General features: G+C 35.0%; 1 protein-coding gene across 3 annotated transcripts; it reads right to left on the reverse strand.

The window, feature by feature from the left end:
* Window positions 1-311: 311 nt before the first annotated feature.
* On the reverse strand, window positions 312-19,412 carry LOC109793915 (FH protein interacting protein FIP2). 3 transcript variants are annotated; one of them, XR_014428363.1, is made up of 12 exons: window positions 19,253-19,412; window positions 19,055-19,164; window positions 18,542-18,676; window positions 17,539-17,694; window positions 17,029-17,112; window positions 16,552-16,598; window positions 16,396-16,469; window positions 15,988-16,046; window positions 13,090-13,149; window positions 11,942-12,022; window positions 1,655-2,619; window positions 312-737 (listed from the first exon to the last, which is right to left on the reverse strand). XR_014428363.1 is itself a non-coding variant. In XM_083061456.1 (11 exons), exons 1-11 carry the CDS (start codon window positions 19,299-19,301, stop codon window positions 684-686), a joined length of 909 nt encoding a protein of 302 aa, XP_082917582.1. In that variant the 5' UTR covers window positions 19,302-19,412; the 3' UTR covers window positions 312-683. The 3 variants fall into 3 exon arrangements, 1 of the variants encoding a protein (XP_082917582.1); XR_014428364.1 differs by lacking the exon at window positions 1,655-2,619 and adding an exon at window positions 9,938-10,018; XM_083061456.1 differs by lacking the exon at window positions 1,655-2,619.
* Window positions 19,413-19,651: the final 239 nt, after the last annotated feature.

Raw genomic sequence — 19,651 nt, forward strand, 5'->3', positions numbered from 1 at the left:
GTTCCGTATAACCCACCAACTCATAATGGGTCAAACTGGGCAAAAAATAACTAAGTAAATATAAAATGGATCAGGTTGAGTTGTCCCGTACTTGAGGTAGGTCATTTCATATGGACTGAATTGGCCCATTTTGACACCTCTAAGTAAAACCTATTCCATTTGATTCTACAGCGTTCTCAAAGACAGGAAACCATTCCTCTCCCATCCTCTACAATATATTCCCATTTTTTTAAAAAGAATAAAATAAGGGGTTAATGAATAATGATATCTACAAATCCACAAAATTAATCGAAAGAAAACTTACTCACACGTGACCATGCTAATCACACTCATTATTACGAGGTTTTATCAACCATGCGCTGTACACAAGATTATTAAAATAATATAAATAGTAACATTCAAATTTTCATTTGCTAGATACATTAGAAAAGCAACAAACCACCCAATCAATACAAAATATGAACAAGAACAGCCTTAACGGCTTCTCTCACAACATCAGCAGCAAGTTGGAGAAGATCATCAGCACAAGCACAAATCAATGCCCAGTTGAGCAACTTCAAGAGCAGCACTATTAATTACTGTCAAACAAAGGATAATTTTTAACTTCCCAGGTTCACTTGTCTAGTATTGACATTCTATAACCATATCGTCACTTCCCAATTTTTTCATCGTCAGCACAAGTATTATCTGATTGCCCCGAGCAAATTGGCACCATCAAGCTTCGCACCTTCCAAGTGCTGAGTAATATAAAATGGAACAAAGAAATTGTGTTGGCTTATCAGTTATCACAGTTAGAACAGAAGAAATAAAAACACTTGCCATTATTTTTCCACCACTCTTTCCTTTGGCACCAATTATCTAAATGACACATGAAAACACCAAAAACCAAGAATATGCATTTTTTCTCTAATAAAAAATTCCACATGTTTTAAAACATAAATAAACAAAAGGAGCATTAAAACAAAAGGGATTGAAAACCTCAAATCTGAGCCGACAAGGTATTTATCAACCTTCTCATTTAATTGCCTAACTTTTATGTACTTTTGGCTCCGATTAATAGTTTTATGTAGGAAACAACAAATTATATAGGAGTTCACCATGCTACGTGATTTAGTTTATTCATACTTTGAACAATACAGAACGACCTCCGGTTTTGCAGGGTTACAATCTGGTTCAACCATATGTGAATAGTCTGTGGAACACACTTGAATAACATACTTGAACTGAAATGCATGAGTTCAGTTCACTTCACTTCAGTTCCAACTACATTTTTGAAATTAATTGCTTTAAACTGCAAGGGGATCCACCAATTATTGGCAGCAGTAGCACAAACAAATACACCACAAATATTCCCCATTCCCATCTTATAAATGAACATTTGAATTTGAAAATAGCAATGTCAGGACCCATATCTGATGGGGCTCAACACCTCTCCACAATGGAAAATACCCCATACCCAGTAAGTTTGGATACCCTACACGGGGTTGAGATACCATTACATATGAAGGCCGAATGCCTTCCCATGCCGAGATACCACAAAAATAAAATGCTAGAAAATATATTCCATTCAAAAAGTATAAAAGTGAAAAAAGGGGCACCACCAGTCCAAGAATACAAAAGTAATAAAGATCAACATTTTCTTCATTTTCCCTACCAGTTTCAACAGCAGCATTGCCGGAATGGGTTCTCAAAGTTTCCTCATCAACTGTAGGCCAAGAAATTGAATCCACATCCACCAACTTCCCTTGGTAAACATCCTTGTCAATGTCAAAACTTGACATATCACTCAAGTTGCAAAGAAGCATGGCCGGGAAGACAACCTTGTCAAACCTAACCACATGTTCAGTATAAACCAGAACCTTTGCCTCTTCAACCAGGTTCTTAGCACCAAGTCTTCTGGCCCTTCCTTCATCTCATTCTTTGTTAACTTGAGCCAAAGAATCCTTTAGCACATTCATCTCTCATGAAAGCTTGTGGTTAGCCTCTTCAGCAGCTGGACATTGATCATTAAATTTGGCTTCTTTTTCTTTAAGACATAACTTTGCTTTGAAGGTTAACAATGTCATCGGCAAGCCCTTCATTCACTTGCAAAGCTTCCCGTAGAGATGTCGAAGACAACTCAAGGTCCTTTTAATTCTTGATCTCCTCTCCTCAACTTTCTACCTTAGTCAATTTGAACCCTGAAAACTAGGGAATCACCCAAGCACGAGAATAAAGCTCACAAAAGGAAGCCAAACTAGCTTCAAGAACCCCTTGTATACAGAGATCTTTATTGTAAAATGATAGGACCAAAGGATTAAAACCTTGGCCAAAAAAACCCTCCCCATAAATTATCGGAGTAAGGAGGTTGTTTGGAGTTGGAGGATCAGAAATGTTGGTGAAGGTGTCAGCTTCACCGGCCTAGTATGTTGAGGGCATGCCTAACGACCTTCTGACCTTTTCTCGATGACTTTTGTGTTGTTTCTTTTGGTGTGGACAAACGAGAGGAACATGTTGTAGTTCTGATTGTAATGCATTCCTCCAACAGGGTTCCCAACGGTGGCAACATCTTCTCAAGCTTTTTTATCCTTCTTTACCATCTCCACATGAAGATTATGAAACTCTTACGGAACCATCAAACTTACAAAAATATGGAAAAGAAATGAGGCTATTAGAATACAAGCAGACAAGTTGAAAAGAAAAAGAAACAAAAACTTGCAATCCACATCAGCCCGAGGAGTAAGGGAAAGTGTTATAGACACAATGTTTTAGTCAATAGTAGACGAGGAGTTGCTTTACAACCAACAAGTGTTTGACCACCTTTCTGATCAACTCTATTGTTCAATCATTGTATTTTTTTGGGGGACCTATATCCAATAGAATGGAAATTTTTAGATATAATTACCTCCAGGGTAAGGAAATGTGCTTTCTTGGTTTGGTTGGGTAAGACATTCAAGAAACCCCCTTTGAATCCTTTGAACGAATTAGTGTAGGGTTCAAGGAGTTTAAGGTTACACTAACTTATAAACAGCAACCATCCAAACCTATCTCCCGAACGGGTGTTATAAAAATGGAGAAAAAGTGTTGGGGCAGGTTCAATGCTAAGAAGCCAACATACAAACCGAAAGCTTGGAGGTAAGCCTAATTGTTGGGATAGAATAATGTCAATACCACATTCAACACCGAAAGGAAACTCATTGTGAATGTGACAAAGGGGAGTAAAACTTGTAGACTTTAGAAGATGCAGACATAGACATAGAAAAAACACATCTCGTTATGTTCTACTTCTTAGCATACATGCTCCCAATTGGTACATCGTTGCACCTTCATGCAATCACCTTTTGCTAACTCAATTATATCTTGTATCGACAAAGGTTTGCGCCATTGAATTTAAGGTATACTTCAAGAAATACAAAATCACCTCCTCTTCACCTAATCATATTCGGACAAGGAAATTTCGACACTATCTTCAAGATTATCAACTTTCACCACAAGAGGATTTGATTGAGGTTGGATTATTAGCAGGAAAGCCTTGGTCACAAATTGGAGTAGCCAAGCTATAAGAAAAGGAAGTTGATGTTGACAAACCCTTGGAGGAAGGTTTACTTGTTGATCGAACCTCCCAACCTAACATTCCCCGGTTATCGAAACAATTGGACTCCCACAAAGTATGACTAAGTCATAATGAAATAATAGGCATTCGTACTTAATAGGTACTCAACTTGCAAAAGGGAAGACTCTTAAAGTGGAAGGTTCTTGGAAATCTTAGTACTTGATATGAGATGATCTTTTAAGGTGAAGTGATTTGGTCAAATCATGGGTCCTCTAGTTACATCAAGGGAAGGGCTTGAAAGCCCAAATGTGACAACTGATGTAAACCATCAAATCATTATGAATTACATGTAACACATTGTTTCACCTTTTGAGGTAAGGATGTGAAGCGACACCTTCTCCCTTTCTTGACACCCGAGGATATGCACGCACGATAACCCTAAAACGATATGCATCTACAAGGGGAAGGAACCTAGATGTGACAATCTATTATTCATCAAACTTCAAATGATCTTTGACGGCATCCCAACAAGTGTTCGACCAAACCTACCTCATTTGTTAAGCCTTTTCTTCCTTTAGACTCGAGGCTTGGGAGGCTTGTGTACCAAATGGCGCTAAACAGCCAATGTTGTCAAAAAATGGTTATAACACCGTTAAAAAGGTATGGTGGGGCGAATTTTGGGTTCATCACTATTCGCCATCCATTATATGGCAATTTATGGCATCATCTACCATATCTACCATAGCACCCGCCATGGCCATTGCATCGTGAAGTTTTATGGTGGCCATGGTAGTCGTGACGGTTTTTTTTTTTGAAAAAACTTGTTCTTAGGCTTCAACCCAGGCCCAAATGGAGTGAGCCCTTAGGCTTTTTACTTGACTCACTTCGATCTCTATCCGTAATCGCCCTCACAAAACCCAAACAATACTCATGCAAACCCTAGCTACGTAAACCTCTCCAATCACCTTCATTCAACATCGACCACCACTCCCTAGTCACCTTTCCAGCTGGCAACCTGAACCGCAGTGGCCCAACACTGACAAACACAAGTTTTTTTTTTTCTTCCATTTTTAATCCTACTTCTTCCTTCATTTATTCTTCATCTACTTGTTGATGCTTACTTTTTCATTCTCTCCTTTTTTTTCTTAATTCTTCCTTCATGTTTTCCTACTTCTTCCTTTCTATGCATTTGCATTAACATTTTTTTTGTTTTTAATCTGACTTCTACCAATTGGGTCCAATTGAAGTTCCTATTTTGTTCTAAATTCTAAGATTAACATTGAATTCCTATTTTATTATTGTTCTTATTCTTATTTTTAGGACAATGTCTAGCAATCCAAACCAAAGTCACATTCTCAAACTCTATTTAGAGGATAGACATAGGATAGAAACATTGTCATCCTACCAAAGAGAATGATATCAATGAAACTTTTTGTAATTATTGTCAAAAAATTATGAAAAGGGGAATTACAAGAGGAAAGCAACATCTAATACAAAAGAAGGGAAATGTTGCCCCTTGCCAAAGTTGTTCGAAAGAGGTTATAGATGAGTTGCGGGTAATTGAAAGAAAATAAAAAGATGAAAGAGAGTAAGTCATGCCAAAGAGTAGTGGAAGATGTGACTCTTGTTAGTGAAATTGGAGGGGAATTTTAGATAATTAGAAGCTCAAACACTTGGTTCCCATGAGAGGAAGAAGATCGCTATGAAGAAAGGACCTATTGACCTCTTTTGTAAATTTCCGAAAACAACAATTGCAAGAAACAAGGAAAAATTGAAGCAAACAAGTATAAGGGAGACTTGTGACAAGGGAGCTACAACAAGGATCCACCAATATATAGCCCGATTTTGGTATCAGGTTGGATTATCTTTTAACATGATCAAATTGGAGAGCTTCCATGACATGGTTGCTTACAACTATTGGATCTTTTGGACTACATTTGTGACCTCCATCTTATCATGATATAAGAGTTTCACTTCTCCAAAAGGAGGTAGAGTATACTAATAATTTGATGAAGAGTCAAAGGTAGCAATGGGCTAGCTTTGAGTGTTTTATCATATTAGATGCTTGGACAGATAAGCAAAGATGCATGGTTAATTTTTTAGTTAACTCTTCTGTAGGGACAATGTTCATCAAATCTATTGATGGGTCTAATTTTGTGGAAACTAGAGAGAAGTTATTTGAGTTACTTGATTCTATTGTAGATGAGATTGGAGCAGTGTTGTTAAAATCGCGACCCAACTTGTAAAATCTTGTGAGATTTTATGGTTTGTGGAAAAATTCCGTGCTAAATCGGATGCAAAATCAGGGCGGAATAAGATCGGAGTAAAATCACAATCTTCCGCGTGATTTGTGGGATCTTCGATCTTTCACGATTCAAAAAAATAAAAAACGAAATATTGGGCAGATCGCACCTGCAGATCTTCAACGGAAAAAACCCTAATTTCTTCTTCCTATGTATATTACTGCATCGCAACAAAAGAAAAAGAACACTCTGCAACACCAGAAGAAGAACACTTCTCCACAGTAGAAGTAGAAGAAGAACACAGTACGGCAGAATAAGAACGCAGGACAGCGGCAGAAGAACCGTATGGTAGTGGAAGCGGTGGAAGAAGAAACACGGAAGACGGAACCGCAACAAAAGAAGAAGAAAGCTTTGTGCGCATTTCTCTGGACCCTTCTTTTCTTTCTTATATTATTTTCTTTTTTCTTTTAAGATTTAATTATATATTTATTATCTTCCTTTGTTTTTTTTACATTTACAGTTCTACACATTACCTGTTGTATTTTTTTTTAACTTTTAAGTTTTAAATACATTTTAATTTCTTTCTTTTCTTTTAATTTTAAGTTTCAAACATATTTAAAAATATAAATGTTTGCACTCTCACCATTAATAATTTATTTATTTTTTATTTATATAATTTTTTCTTTAACTATTTTGCTTTATAAATATATTAAATCTAAGATTTATAAATTAATAATTTTTATTTTTTCAATATCTATTGTATTACTTTTGAAGTATTGTTATTTTTTCTTTATTAATTAAGCATTATATAATTTTTTTTTAAGAATTTTAAAAAATAGTGAAATATGTTAATTTTTAAAAAAATTCAATCCTAAATAAATATAGTAATTCAATCATTTTTTATTTTTTGATGTTAAATCCTAAATAAATATAATTTTATTATTAAATTTAATATCAATAAAATTGAATAATTCAACCTTTTTTTATATTAATTCAATGAATTCCTTTTTTAAATTCTTTTCTTCCTTCACTAATTTTTTTCTCATTTAATTTATTATTTGTATCAGTTTTTGTTTAAAACTATTGAAGAAAAAATGGCATCAGGAGAAGGAACTCAAGGAAATGAACCACCACGAAAATTGCATAAAAATGCCGCTGGAATGAAAATTGATGTGGCATGGAAATATTGTGTTTCTGTTGATAGGGATGCAAGAAAAGTCAAGTGCAAATTTTGTGAAAAGACATTTACAAGAGGGGTTTATCGTTTGAAACATCATTTAGCAGGAACATCCAAAGATGTTGGAGCATGTAGATCGGTTCTTGAAGATGTTAAAAAAGAAATGTTGGGTATTGTTTCAACATTGCAACAAAATCTCCTAAAAAAATCCGGTGTCATTGAAGAATAGGTAGTAGTTTTGCTGTTCAATTAGAAGGTGGTGATATTGGTAGTCAAAATCTTTTCAAGAGAAAGCTCCCAAATGACAATCAACAAGATCCTTAAGAAGGATTTGAGGGAGGAAGCATGTCAAGACATTGCTCTATTTTTTTATTTGAATGTTATCCCTTTTAATGCAGCCAATAGTGAAGCATATAAGAAAATGCTTGAATCAGTTGCTCGACACGGTCTAGGATTTGACCCACCATCCTACCATGAGATTAGGGTGAAATACTTAAAGTACCATGTCGAAATGACCAATCTTTCTTTAGATGATCATAAAACTTATTGGAAAAAATTTGGATGCACAATAATGATAGATGGATGGACAGATAGGAGGAGGACTATTAAATTTTTTAGTAAATAGTCCACTTGGAACAATTTTTTTGAAGTCTATTGATGCATCCAAGATATGCAAGACAGCTGACAAAATTTTCAAGATGTTAGATGATGTAGTTGAAGAGATTGGGGAAGAAAATGTTGTTCATATTGTCACAGACAATGCAGCAAATTACAAGGTAGCTGGGGAAATGTTGATGAAGAAAAGGACTAAGTTGTATTGGACACCTTGTGCAGCTCATTGTATTGACTTAATGCTTGAAGATTTTGAGAAAAAGATACCACTATGGTAGAAGGATCACATCATACATCTATGGTAGAACAAGTCTTATTGCTTTATTGCATAAATTTACTAAGGGGGGTGACTTGATTAGACCTGGCTTGACTCGTTTTGCTACTTCCTACTTAACCTTGGGATGCTTGAATGAGAATAAGGGTCCATTAACTAGAATGTTTACATCTGAAGAATGGACTTCTAGTCAATTAGCAAAGACCAAGGATGGAAAGTTTATAGAGAATTTGGTTACAGATAAGGGGTTTTGGAAAAATGTTCTGAATTGTATGAGAGGTGCTTTTCCCTTGGTTAAAGTTTTGCGCTTAGTGGATTCAGATGAAAAGCCAGCCATGGGGTTCATTTATGAAGAAATGGATCGAGCTAAAGAAAAGATACAATATGCTTTTAGAGAAGATGAGAGTAGGTAATTATCTTCTATTCTATGTGCTTCATTTTATAAATTATAGACTTAAGACTTTGGTTGAAAACTATTTTTTTTTTCAATTGTAGCTACATTCCCTTATGGGAAATTATTGATCAAAGATGGGACAAACAATTACATAGGCCTTTGCATGCTGCAGGTTACTACCATAATCCTATACTACATTATGCTCCTAATTTTAAGGTTGATTGGGATGTTAAGAAAGGATTCATTGATTGCATGGAAAAGATTGTTGGAGACTTTGAAATAATAGGAAAAATTGATGACCAACTTGAGGATTTCACGAAAAAAACAAGACCTTTTTAGTCATCCTATAGCTCAACGTGCTCTTAATACCAAAAGTCTAACAGATTGGTGGGAATCTTATGGAGATAAACATCCAGAATTGCAACAATTTGCAATTCGGGTTTTGAGTTTGACATGTAGTTCATCCGGCTGTGAGCGCAACTAGAGTGTCTTTGAAAGGGTAAAAATTCTAATTTAAAATGGTATATCTATATATATATAATGTATTTCATTTCCTTCTTCCTATTATATGATAATTGATTTTTCATTTAGGTCCATACCAAGAAAAGGAATTGTTTGTTGCAAAAGACCATGAATGATGTAGTTTATGTCATGGCAAATTCCAAATTGAACAAGAAGCGAGTTAGGAAAGAAAAAAACTATGGTATTGAAGACCTTTCTTCCGATGATGATTGGATTGTGGAGGAAAATGATCAAATTTCAAATTTGAATTCCTTGAATGAAGACATACTTGAAGTTGGACAAGTTATTGGAACTAGTGGTGGTAGTGATACACTTGTAGACGATTTGGATGTTCCTCCTATTGAAGAGGATGAATTAATTGGAGTTGGAATGGTGGGAGATGCTAATTCCATTAATGAGAATGAAGATAACATGGATGATGGTTGTCAAGAAGAAACTTATGTTGTCCTAGAATGAAAGATTTATATGAATTTATAATTGTTATGTTTTTAGTTATTAAGTCTTGTGACTTATGAACTTTCTAATTCTATTAGGAGTTGTCAAACTTTTATATATATATATATATATATACATATATATATATATATATATATATTTTTTTTTTTTTTCTATTTCAAATTTGGGTATTATATTTTAATAACTTGAGTAGGAATGTAAGTCTTACAATCCAAGTTACAATTCTCGAGTTACGATGTTTCACTCTCTTTCCGATCCTAAGTAAAATCTCGATTTTAACAACATTGGATTGGAGGGGAAAAAGTTGTCCAAGTAATCACGGACAATGGGAGTAACTAAGTTCTTACTAGCAAGATGTTGGATGAAAAAAGACCCAAAATTTATTGGACTCTATGTGCAACACATTGCATAGATTTAATGTTGGATGACATTGGGAAGCTTCCCAATATTAAGAAGACAATTCAATGGGCAATTCCTCTTGTTGGCTTTATTTAGTCATTCAAGCAATTTAAGTTTGTTAAGATTTTATACAAACATAAGGAAGCTAGTGAGACATGTAGTGACTTGATTTGCAACCTCTCTTCTTTCCTTGGAGAGGGTCCACCAAGAAAAATCAAATTTAAGAAAGATGTTTGTTTCAGATGAGTGAAATTCAGACAACTTGTCAAAGGAAGAGAAACAAGTAAAATTGCATTAATGCCTTCTTTTTGGAGGAATCTGTATATACCTGAAGTCATGACTTCTCTTGTGAAAGTACTTAAGCTTGTTGATGGTGAGAAAAAGCCAGCTATGGGCTATACATATGAAGCTATGGACAAGGCAAAGGAAGATATTATGAAGTCTTATAATAACAATGAGACCAAATATAAAGCAGTGTTTGAAATTGTTGATAAAAGATGGAATGTTCAGCTTCATCGCCCATTACATGCAACTAGTCATATTTTGAATTCAGAGTTGTTTTATGACAACTCTCAGATGGAATTTGATAGTGAGATTATAAAGAACTTATATGCATGCATCAATAAGTTGGTGGGAGATCTACAAGTGGAGCAAAAAACCATGTTGGAGCTGCACACTTATAAAGTTGCAATAGAAATTTTAGGAGTGAAGTTGTCATATTAATGAGGAAAACGCTTTCACCAGATAAGAAACAAAGGAAGCAACCTCCAAAAGGGGAAGGAGCATCATCTCAAAAGGCTTCTAAAAGAGACAATGGAGGGCCTTCAACTAGGAAAGGAAAAATGGTTCAAGTTGTTGAAGAAGATTCAGAAGACTTTGGTGAGGAGTTAGAGGAAGAATTGCCAAATATTAATTTTGACAATTCAGAAATAGAAATTGAAGGCTATCCCACTTTGACTTTCAATGAGGAAAATGATTACATTGAGAAAAAGGAGGAGTATTATATGGATGAGAAGGATGATGAAAAGATCAGCAAAATGTGTCTTACACTCTTGTTGTCTTTCTACTCTTTTTGTTGTGTTTTAATCTATTATGTTTGAGACTTAATGAATTATGGCAATGTTGTTATGATATTTAACTATTTAAGTTGATATTCTGTTGTTTTTAATTTATCTTTGTTGCTTGTTATGTAATTTTTTACTTATATGTATATGTGTATATATATATATATATATATATACACACCCACCCACACGCACATACATATTTTTTTTTTGTATACATTTTTTTTTTGTCCGCCACATGTTTAAAAAGGATTTTTAACTCATCGTCATAGACCGTTAACCATTATCGATAACCTTGTAAACAATTCTTTGCAAGATAGGTTTACATATCCACGTTCTCTTATTTTGTATTCATCAAAGCAATTATAACATTGTAGAGACGATGGACATCATTGGAATAGATTTTCTCAGCCTTCACCCAAACCTCATAATAGGTGAAATAAGCCTAGTATTGTGGATAAAGGTTAGGAGAAATGGAGAACCACAGGACGCTGCATAAGGAGACGTCAATTTGCTGCCAACGAGCTTGATTTGTGGTATGAATATCCTTGGCTTGGGTTGTCAAGTGATCAATGCAACCTTGACCTGGGAACCACAACTAGGCAGTGGTGGCCATAAACCCTAAACCCTAAACCTCGGTACCAATTAAGTTTTCACATGAGATCAACCGTACATTGTTAAAGGTCATGACAGATCTGGAATCAGAAGAGGAATCATGAAAAGCCATGAAAAGGGGAGTTAAAGAAGGTTGGGCAAGGTCATTGAAGTAGAGAAGCGTAGCAAAGGGGTCGTCAATCAATGGAAGTGGCTAGAAAAGGCATGATGTGCAAATCTGTGGCAGGCACATGAGTTTTACACGCCAAAGAGTGGGACGCATGAGGCAGCAAACAAAGGAGATACAGATTGCACAGTAGACACCAAAGGGTGGCAACTCCGGTGGTATGGTAGTGTCAGAGAAGGACAGCTCAACAATGGCCAAAGGAGGCCAGAAGTGACTTATGGTACTGTGTACACAAAAAGGGGCACACTGCAGTGGGGGAAAACGAGAATGGAAAAAAAAGGCCTGAACTTTGGATACCATATTAGTTTTGCTGAAATGTGTGTACTAACACACATGCAGTGCTTTTTTTATAATCAATAATGATATAATTAAGGAAACAAATAACAGTTGTAATCTCTAATTTTCAGCTATACAATAATGATATATTTTCCTATTTACATAAAGATAAAATTAAAAAGAACTAGAAAATTGCAGCTAAGTAACATACTGTATCTCGAAGATTGACATGACGAAGATAGGCTCGTTGAAGGTTTGCACCCTTCAAGTTGGCATTGTTCAGTTTAGCACCCTGAGAAATGGGGAATTAATTTCAAACTAAATATGATAACAACATTTTGCAAAGCCATAATATTATTCGATCAAGAAAAAATGAATTGAAAATTGATAGTAAATTAAACCAACATACCCATATGTTTAATAAAATTACACCTCCATTATTTTAAATCTCAATATAAAACCTCTCTTCATGTTTTCAGAATAACAAAGACATCCCATTCTTAACATAACCGCCCTTAATGTTTTGTTGGAAGAGAGGTCAATGTAATTTGAAACAGAAAGGAGGTTTTTCTGTAATTTTATAAAAGCTCAAGACAAATCCACATAAAAATGGCAGCCAATGCACAAGACTCCTATCATGAGGGGTCTAGTGTCACAGGTACAGAGCCTTGCATCTGTGATAGAAGAGACTGTTTCTATCATAAGAACCCATGACAACATATCACAAGTATGCAACCTAATCATTGCACTAAAGAAGCTCAATAATTTACTCTAAATAATATACACATGCATGCTTATATGTTTAGCAATGATACATGTATGATGCGTAGCATAATTCCCCAAACTTCAGCTTGTACGTATTTATGTTATTCAATACTCTGCAAAGTTATTCAACATCAGTGAGAGTCTCGGGGAGGAGTATTATTAGAGTAGTTTTACTCTATAAGATTTTACTTGTTCTTTTTTACTTTTTATATTGTACAGCAGTAGTTCATTAGCTTTAGCAGTCACTTTCTAACTAATTAGTAATTTTGATGTTATTAGACAGCATCATCAATTCCATCTGTAACTTAAACTAACTCTAGGTTAGTCAGAGTCTACTGCATCAATAAAAAAGGACATTTGTAATCAGTTTCAGAAGAAATGAAATTCATTTTTAACATTATAAATCTTAGTTGATCAGTTTCTCTGAAACTTAATATGTATTAAGTGTGTGTTAAAAGATAAAGAAGATAATGCATAAATATTCTTCATAGTGTTTCTTTTTAAGAAAATAATGCAGAACTCATCTTATCCTTTTTTTGTGTTAAGCATCTGTGAAACTATTATATGAACCCAAATAGGTCATAAGTATTTTACCTTTAAATTTGCTCCTTCTAGGACAGCCCCCTCTAGATTGGCATTAGTAAGATCTGCATTCTGTGAAGTTAAAAGACACTAATTAATTAGCCATCACAGACTTTTATTCAAGACATAACACTAAATCTGCTTGCATCAAGCTACAACCCATCTCTTGAAATCAAAATTATCTGTCCAGTAAAATATATTATAAATAAAACTTTCATTGCCACTATACAATTAACAATTAAAAAAAGGTCAAGTCAACACTTGATTGATTTATAAACAAGTTTTATTGATTTAAAAGGTCAAAAGTCATAACGATGCTTTGTCTAAATTAACTAAGTACAGCAGTGCATACGTGATTATATATCTGCTAGGAGCAGAGACCCAAGGCCCGTTAATAGAAATGACCCAAGACCCATTATTAAAAATGTAGTGCAGAAGGAGGTGTAGGGACTTGGGAAATGAGGGTGGGTTTCAAAAGCTTTAAATAGCACTGTGTGGTGTTAAGAGAGAGGGTTGATTAATGATTATTATTGTTATAACTGGAAACAGTTGAGAGAAGGGGTATTTCCCTTAGCAGAGGAATAAAACACTGAATTCCTTTTTTGGCTTCTTGATCCTTTTCTTGTTCTGTTTTTTCTTCCTCTCATTAAGAATCTATCAATTTTGGTCCGACCTGCTGTATTTCCGAGAACCCACCAGCACAGATGGAGTCAAGAGTTGGAGAGTTGGAGTGTTGGAGAAAACTGTTTCAGCAATTGAAACCTCAGCTGGAGTCTCATCATATAGTTGTTTCTTAATCCTTTTTAAGATTTCTATTATTGCAACAAACATTTGTTCTCAACATTTTGTCCATCCTTGCAGTCTGGAAGCCAATTTCCCATATGCAAAATGCATTTTGATAATACACAAAGAAGCCGAAGGTTTGGATGGATACTTTACATTGGGAAGAATATTGGTTTAATATTAATTATAATTCAGCAGCTAAATGTATCCTGTTTGAAGGTGTTTACAGGCGACCCCACCTTCCTTAGCCAAGTTTCTGCCAGGAAAAATTATCATTAAGAAGTAGTGCAAGATTTGAAGAACCGAGATGAGGCTTTGAGGAAATTAAAGTATGACCTCAGCAGAGCTCAAGAGTACATGAAGGCTCAGGCAGATAAGGGTAGACGAACATCCACAGTTCAGGTGGGTGATTGGGTCTATCTTAAAATTTGGCCCCATAGGCAGGGGTCTTTAGCAAAAAAAATACACTCGAAGCTTGTTGCGTGCAATGCTACTATGGACCCATCTTAGTTACTAAGCAGATGGGATCAACTTCTTTTCATCTTGAACTTCCATCTCAAGCAAAAATTCACCCAGTTCTTCATATGTAAGGCGACAGGGGAGCGTCCTGTATAAACCTCGCCTCCCCTAGCTTTGCAATTAGAGGTACAAATAGTGATTCCGAAAGCTATTCTTGCTACAAGAATTATCTCCAAAGGGGGAGAACCAGTAGCCCAAAGTCTGGTTCAGTGGGAGAACAAGTCAGCAGACGAGGTCATGTGGGAAGACAAATGATTCATTCAGGAGCAGTTTCCCTCATTCAGCCTTAAGGACAAGGTTGTTTTACCTAGGGGGAGGTATTCTTAGGGACCCAGAGACCCAAGGTCCATTATTAGAAAGGACCCAAGGCTCGTTAATAAAAAGGTATTTTAAAAGGAAGAGTAGGGACTTGGGAACTTGGGGTGAGTTTCAGTAGCTTTAAATAGGGCTTTATGGTGTTCAGATAGGGGGTGGATTATCATGGTAATAAATGTGAAAACAGTTGAGAGAAGCGGTATTTTCCTTACACAATTCTTTTTCTGGCTTCTTGATCCATTTCTTATTCTATTTTTTTCTTTCTCTCATCAAGATTCTATCAAAAGCACTACATAATAGTCTATGTTGGCATGGATAATCATTCATACTTTTTGGCTTTTTACATACTTGAAAATATTAGCTAATAAAGATTCAGATTGATCCAAATCCATAATTTCTACAAATGTATCCCTTTTTCAATGATATACATCTCTTATATTGATCAAATCATATTAATGCTTTCAATGAATCTTATTTTTTTATATTAAATTGCACCAGGAAAGCCACAGGGCCAGGCCAGGTAGATTGCACTGGGAAGCTGCAGGGCAAGGTAGATTGCAAGAGAAAAATCATTGGCCAAGTTATTGCACAAGGAAATCCAAGGGGCCAGGTTCATTTTTAGACAGTTGATCATGGACCAATATCAAATCGATGATAGGCTAACTCATGGATCTAAGTCAACCCCAAAAGCTAACTCATGGAGTGTGAGAATTGTCCAAGCCTTTACAAGATCTACTTTGGCCATATCTATAGTTGATGTGGGTTCTCAACAAAGCACAAAGTAAACAAAAAAATAATGGAAGCTTTCTTAAAACAAAAACTAACAGTCCTGCCATGCCCCATAGATACTGTTTGACTAAGGGAATATCCACATAGGTATTACAATGACGACAGGAAGGTTCAAACTTAAAACTCCATGCATACTACCTAGACTCTCCCACCACTAGGCTGATCCTAGTTGTTTTTTGACTAGAGGAATATTGATAAGGTTGACTGGGCCCAACAGAGAAAAATAGAAATTTAAGTGGCTTATTTGTTATTTCTTGATTTTATTTTTAACAGGACTTAGGTTCGAAAAAGATACAATCTTGAGGCTATAGCACTTGTTCCTCTTTTGATAAAATGACAAAAGAAAGAATATAGAATAATATGTTTTTTATTAAAAATAAATAAATAAATAAAGAGGTTATACTCTGATGGACCTCACAAGATAACTAAAAAAACTTAGAAAACAAAATGGAAGATATGTACAAATTCAAATAATTAATTAGACTAGTTTCAAGTTTGGTGAACCTGTAGATGAGCAGTCCGCAGGTCTGCTCCACAGAAGCTACAATCCACTAAACAAGCATCTGCAGGATAGCAGTTTCAAACAAACTAAACTTCATTTCCAAGTATATAGTTTGATATATCAACACAAACAAACGCTTGTTGCCCTTCCCATCATGTTTCAGTGTAACCAAGAAAATAACATGGATATTGCAAACAAAATTTAAATATTTTGCTGGAAACCTGAAAAATAGTGTTGGTGGATTGATCAATTTAGCCAACTAGAGAGATAAGGCTTGGTTGTTGTTGTGTAATGGTTTGGTTAAATGCTAATGGTAGAACGGACAAGCAAACATGTAGCAATAATACATGTATTGATTCCAGACATGATAATTAATAAAAAAGCATATAAACATCAAATTACTTCCGGACCTTGTAGATTTGCACTCTGAAGGCAAGCACCAGCCAATAAAGCTCCACGAAGGTTTGCCCCAGTAAATTCACATCTTCCCTAGGCAAGAAGAAATAATTTAGAGGGCTGCAAGTATGTTTTTGCAATTGAATAGTAGAGTTTTCTGACTGACTTACTCACGCAAAGTTGCATTATGAAATATGGAAGCCTCGGCATCAACATCCTATTAATTAGATTAAATAAGTACAGGATAAATTATAAATTAATATTAGATCTATATGGTAATGTGATTAAGAATAGCTAAATATACATTTTTGTAACCAACTAAAAACATGATAAGCAGGTAGCATCACAAGTTTGAAAAGGTAAACAAGAAAAAATGTTGTGCCCATAACAGCAAAACATTTGTTTGCTAAATGCTCATAAATTTTACATCATATATATTGTAAAGTTAAAGAAGGATATTTTCGGTCTGATCAATAAAGTGGGATTTTATTGTTCTCCAACAAATAAAAGCCTAAACCCAGGAACAGCCTGACTAAATTTAACCCAAGATTCAGTTATTTAAGATCTAATTTGCATTGTACAAATAGGCCCAATCAACTTGCAAAATTAATACCCCAAGTATTGAATCAAATCAGAACCATACTTACTCGAAACTTTGCGCATTGAAGGTTTGCTCTTGAAAAAAACACATTTTTAAGACAAGCATGGCTAAAATCCACATATGATAAATCCTGAAAATCCATAATCAAGAGATCAAGACTATGCGAGGGGATGATGTAAGCAGATATATTACCAAGCATATATTTCCACTTCAAAACTCCATTGAATATGAGTTAGACTTGAATCATACATTACTTTATTCCCAGAAAATGGTTATTGAAATAATATTTTCTTCACCCAAGGTAAAACACCTTGCATGTCATCCTCTGCTGCAAACATTCTTAAGATGTCCCAATTGTTGATATTGAAAGAAAATATGCAGTTGTATAAAATTTTGTCAAAATATGAACACAAGATAAAGCAAACTTAAGAGGCAAGAGATATATTTAATGGGAAAAAAAACATTCAGGTTTCTCCAAAACTCAAATACAAGTAATCAGATGGATTATTTATAAGCATAATAAGATACTGCTCAAAAACATTTTTGGTCCAATTACCAGTTTGGAGAGGTCAAGGCCAGAAAGATTCACCCCTCGAAACCTTACTTTCTCAGATTGAATACACTTGATGATATCTATACGTGTTAACTCTGTACGGAACTCATCATCTTCCTTCCTCTTATTAGGTACAGCATGGATTTCATCTATAAGCCCCTGCAATTTAGCAAGTGATCATAGGTTTTATGATTTCAATAAGGACTGAAGTTTAAGTTTCTTTTCCATTTGGTAAAGTAATTGGAAGAAATCTAGGCAAAACGCATAGAGGAAACTTCAAGTCTAACATCATGGCATATATAATTTAGCAATGATATCAAGTGGAAGTATGCATTTATCTGTTTATGATACAGCAAAAGACATTGTTTAGAGTTAAGACGGGAAAAGTTTCCATCACAGATTGCTGTTCTTGATACAAAAACCACAATGAATATGAACCTTGTATTTAAAGCTATGTTCTGGAAAATCTGATGAAGAAAAAAAAATGAGGGCTGATCAATCTAACAGGCAAAAACTTCAAAGATTATAAATCAAAATCAATTTAAAAATAGAAAAGAAAAGGGGCAAAGGGAGAATTGACACTGCATTGTCTTTAGAGTTAAGCACAAAAGATGAGAATCTATCAAATGCATAAATTAACCTAAAACATAATTAAAAATGACTAAAAATAAAGTAAATAAAAAATTACATAAAGGATCTAATGGCAGTACATGGCATCATCACAAAGCCAAGGCAACAATCTTATCGAAAAATAACTTGACATGACAAATAATCATGTACTACTAACTAGACTCAAAAAACCACAACATGTACTAGAAAAACCAAACAGAAGGAATCCCATCATGGTTTTAAATTACAGCCAGCAATCACAATTGCTATTACAGTTTTCACGGCTGCGCATTGCAACAACTGCAATTTAAAACCAGTTATCCTAAGAAAGGTGTTAACTTAAGCTTCAAAAGCAATTGATGGCAATCAAATTCCAACATGACAGAACAGTGCTTACAAGTAGCTGATAGTACTCAGCTTCCCTCAACAGCTCGGAGTACTGAGATTCCTCTAGAGTGGGCACCACGCCATCCCTTAACCAATTGAGAATGTGCCTGAAGTGTTTGCCATCCCTATCAACAAACACATACCCCTGCACCCATTGCCACTCACCAAATCAATAAATAAACATACCTAAAATTAAATGCATAATTAGACAAACACAGAATTTCGATACTGATGATAATAATCATAATAGTAGCAGTAGTATTAATTAATCAGGGTAAAATTTGGTTTTTAACTCTCTCAAGAAGATTTGATCGAAATTAATTTGAGTCCCTACAATTTAAAAATGGTAGTTATAAATTATAATCCTCGAATTTATGAAATACGTGGGGATTTCATCCATGATCTTATATTTTATTTTGGCTTGACCGAGGGCGAAATCTAATGCAGTTGAAAATCCAATGTTGAGGGTCCTAAAACAAATATTAGGTTAATAATAATAATGATGATGATGATTTGTAATTGCCTTCTGAGGATCTTGGCAAAGCGTGTGGCGGCCACTGAACATAGCGGCGAGCATTGAATCGGGTTCCCGCTGAGTGAGAGTGTCGGTGGTGGTGCAAAATTTCTTGCCTCCTGGGAATAATTTAAGGGAGAAAATTAACGGAATTGGAGGGATGGGAAAACGGCGTCGTGTTGGGAGGTAGGGGAAAAGGGATATTACCGATGTTGAGGCGAACGACGGAGGATAAATCGGATTGGAAGTCCTTCATTGTGGTGAAGCCCAGCAGAAGCAGACGCTGCCACTGAAGTCTATTTTTATTATTATAATAATTCGGATGGAAATTGGAAAAGGAAACAAAAATGGGTTGGTTTGTTTTGTTTGGTTCAAGACAACATTTGATTCAACATAGGCAAGGACGGAGCCAAGGGGGACCTACGGGTGCCACGGCCCCCCCAACAATTTTAATTTTTTTTTATATACATATATATTACTATATGGCACCCCCTATTTTTAATATAAACTCATATGTATAATTAAATGAATAACCCAAATTTATTTTTTTATTCAACTTTTGGACTTCTGGTACGGCCTGCTATGTGGTATCACTTTGGAATTTTT

Source organism: Cajanus cajan, chromosome 1, assembly GCF_000230855.2.
Source record: "Cajanus cajan strain Asha chromosome 1, NIPB_CcT2T_4, whole genome shotgun sequence".
NCBI lineage: Eukaryota > Viridiplantae > Streptophyta > Magnoliopsida > Fabales > Fabaceae > Cajanus > Cajanus cajan.

Excerpts from the sequence above, each read along its gene's own strand:
- LOC109793915 (XM_083061456.1), bottom strand. The coding sequence starts at position 19,301 with ATGAAGGACTTCCAATCCGATTTATCCTCCGTCGTTCGCCTCAACATC. Across the intron at positions 16,599-17,028 it reads TTCAATGCGCAAAGTTTCGA|GATGTTGATGCCGAGGCTTC; the intron begins GTAAGTATGGTT and ends TCTAATTAATAG. Across the intron at positions 13,150-15,987 it reads TGCGGACTGCTCATCTACAG|AATGCAGATCTTACTAATGC; the intron begins GTTCACCAAACT and ends TTAACTTCACAG.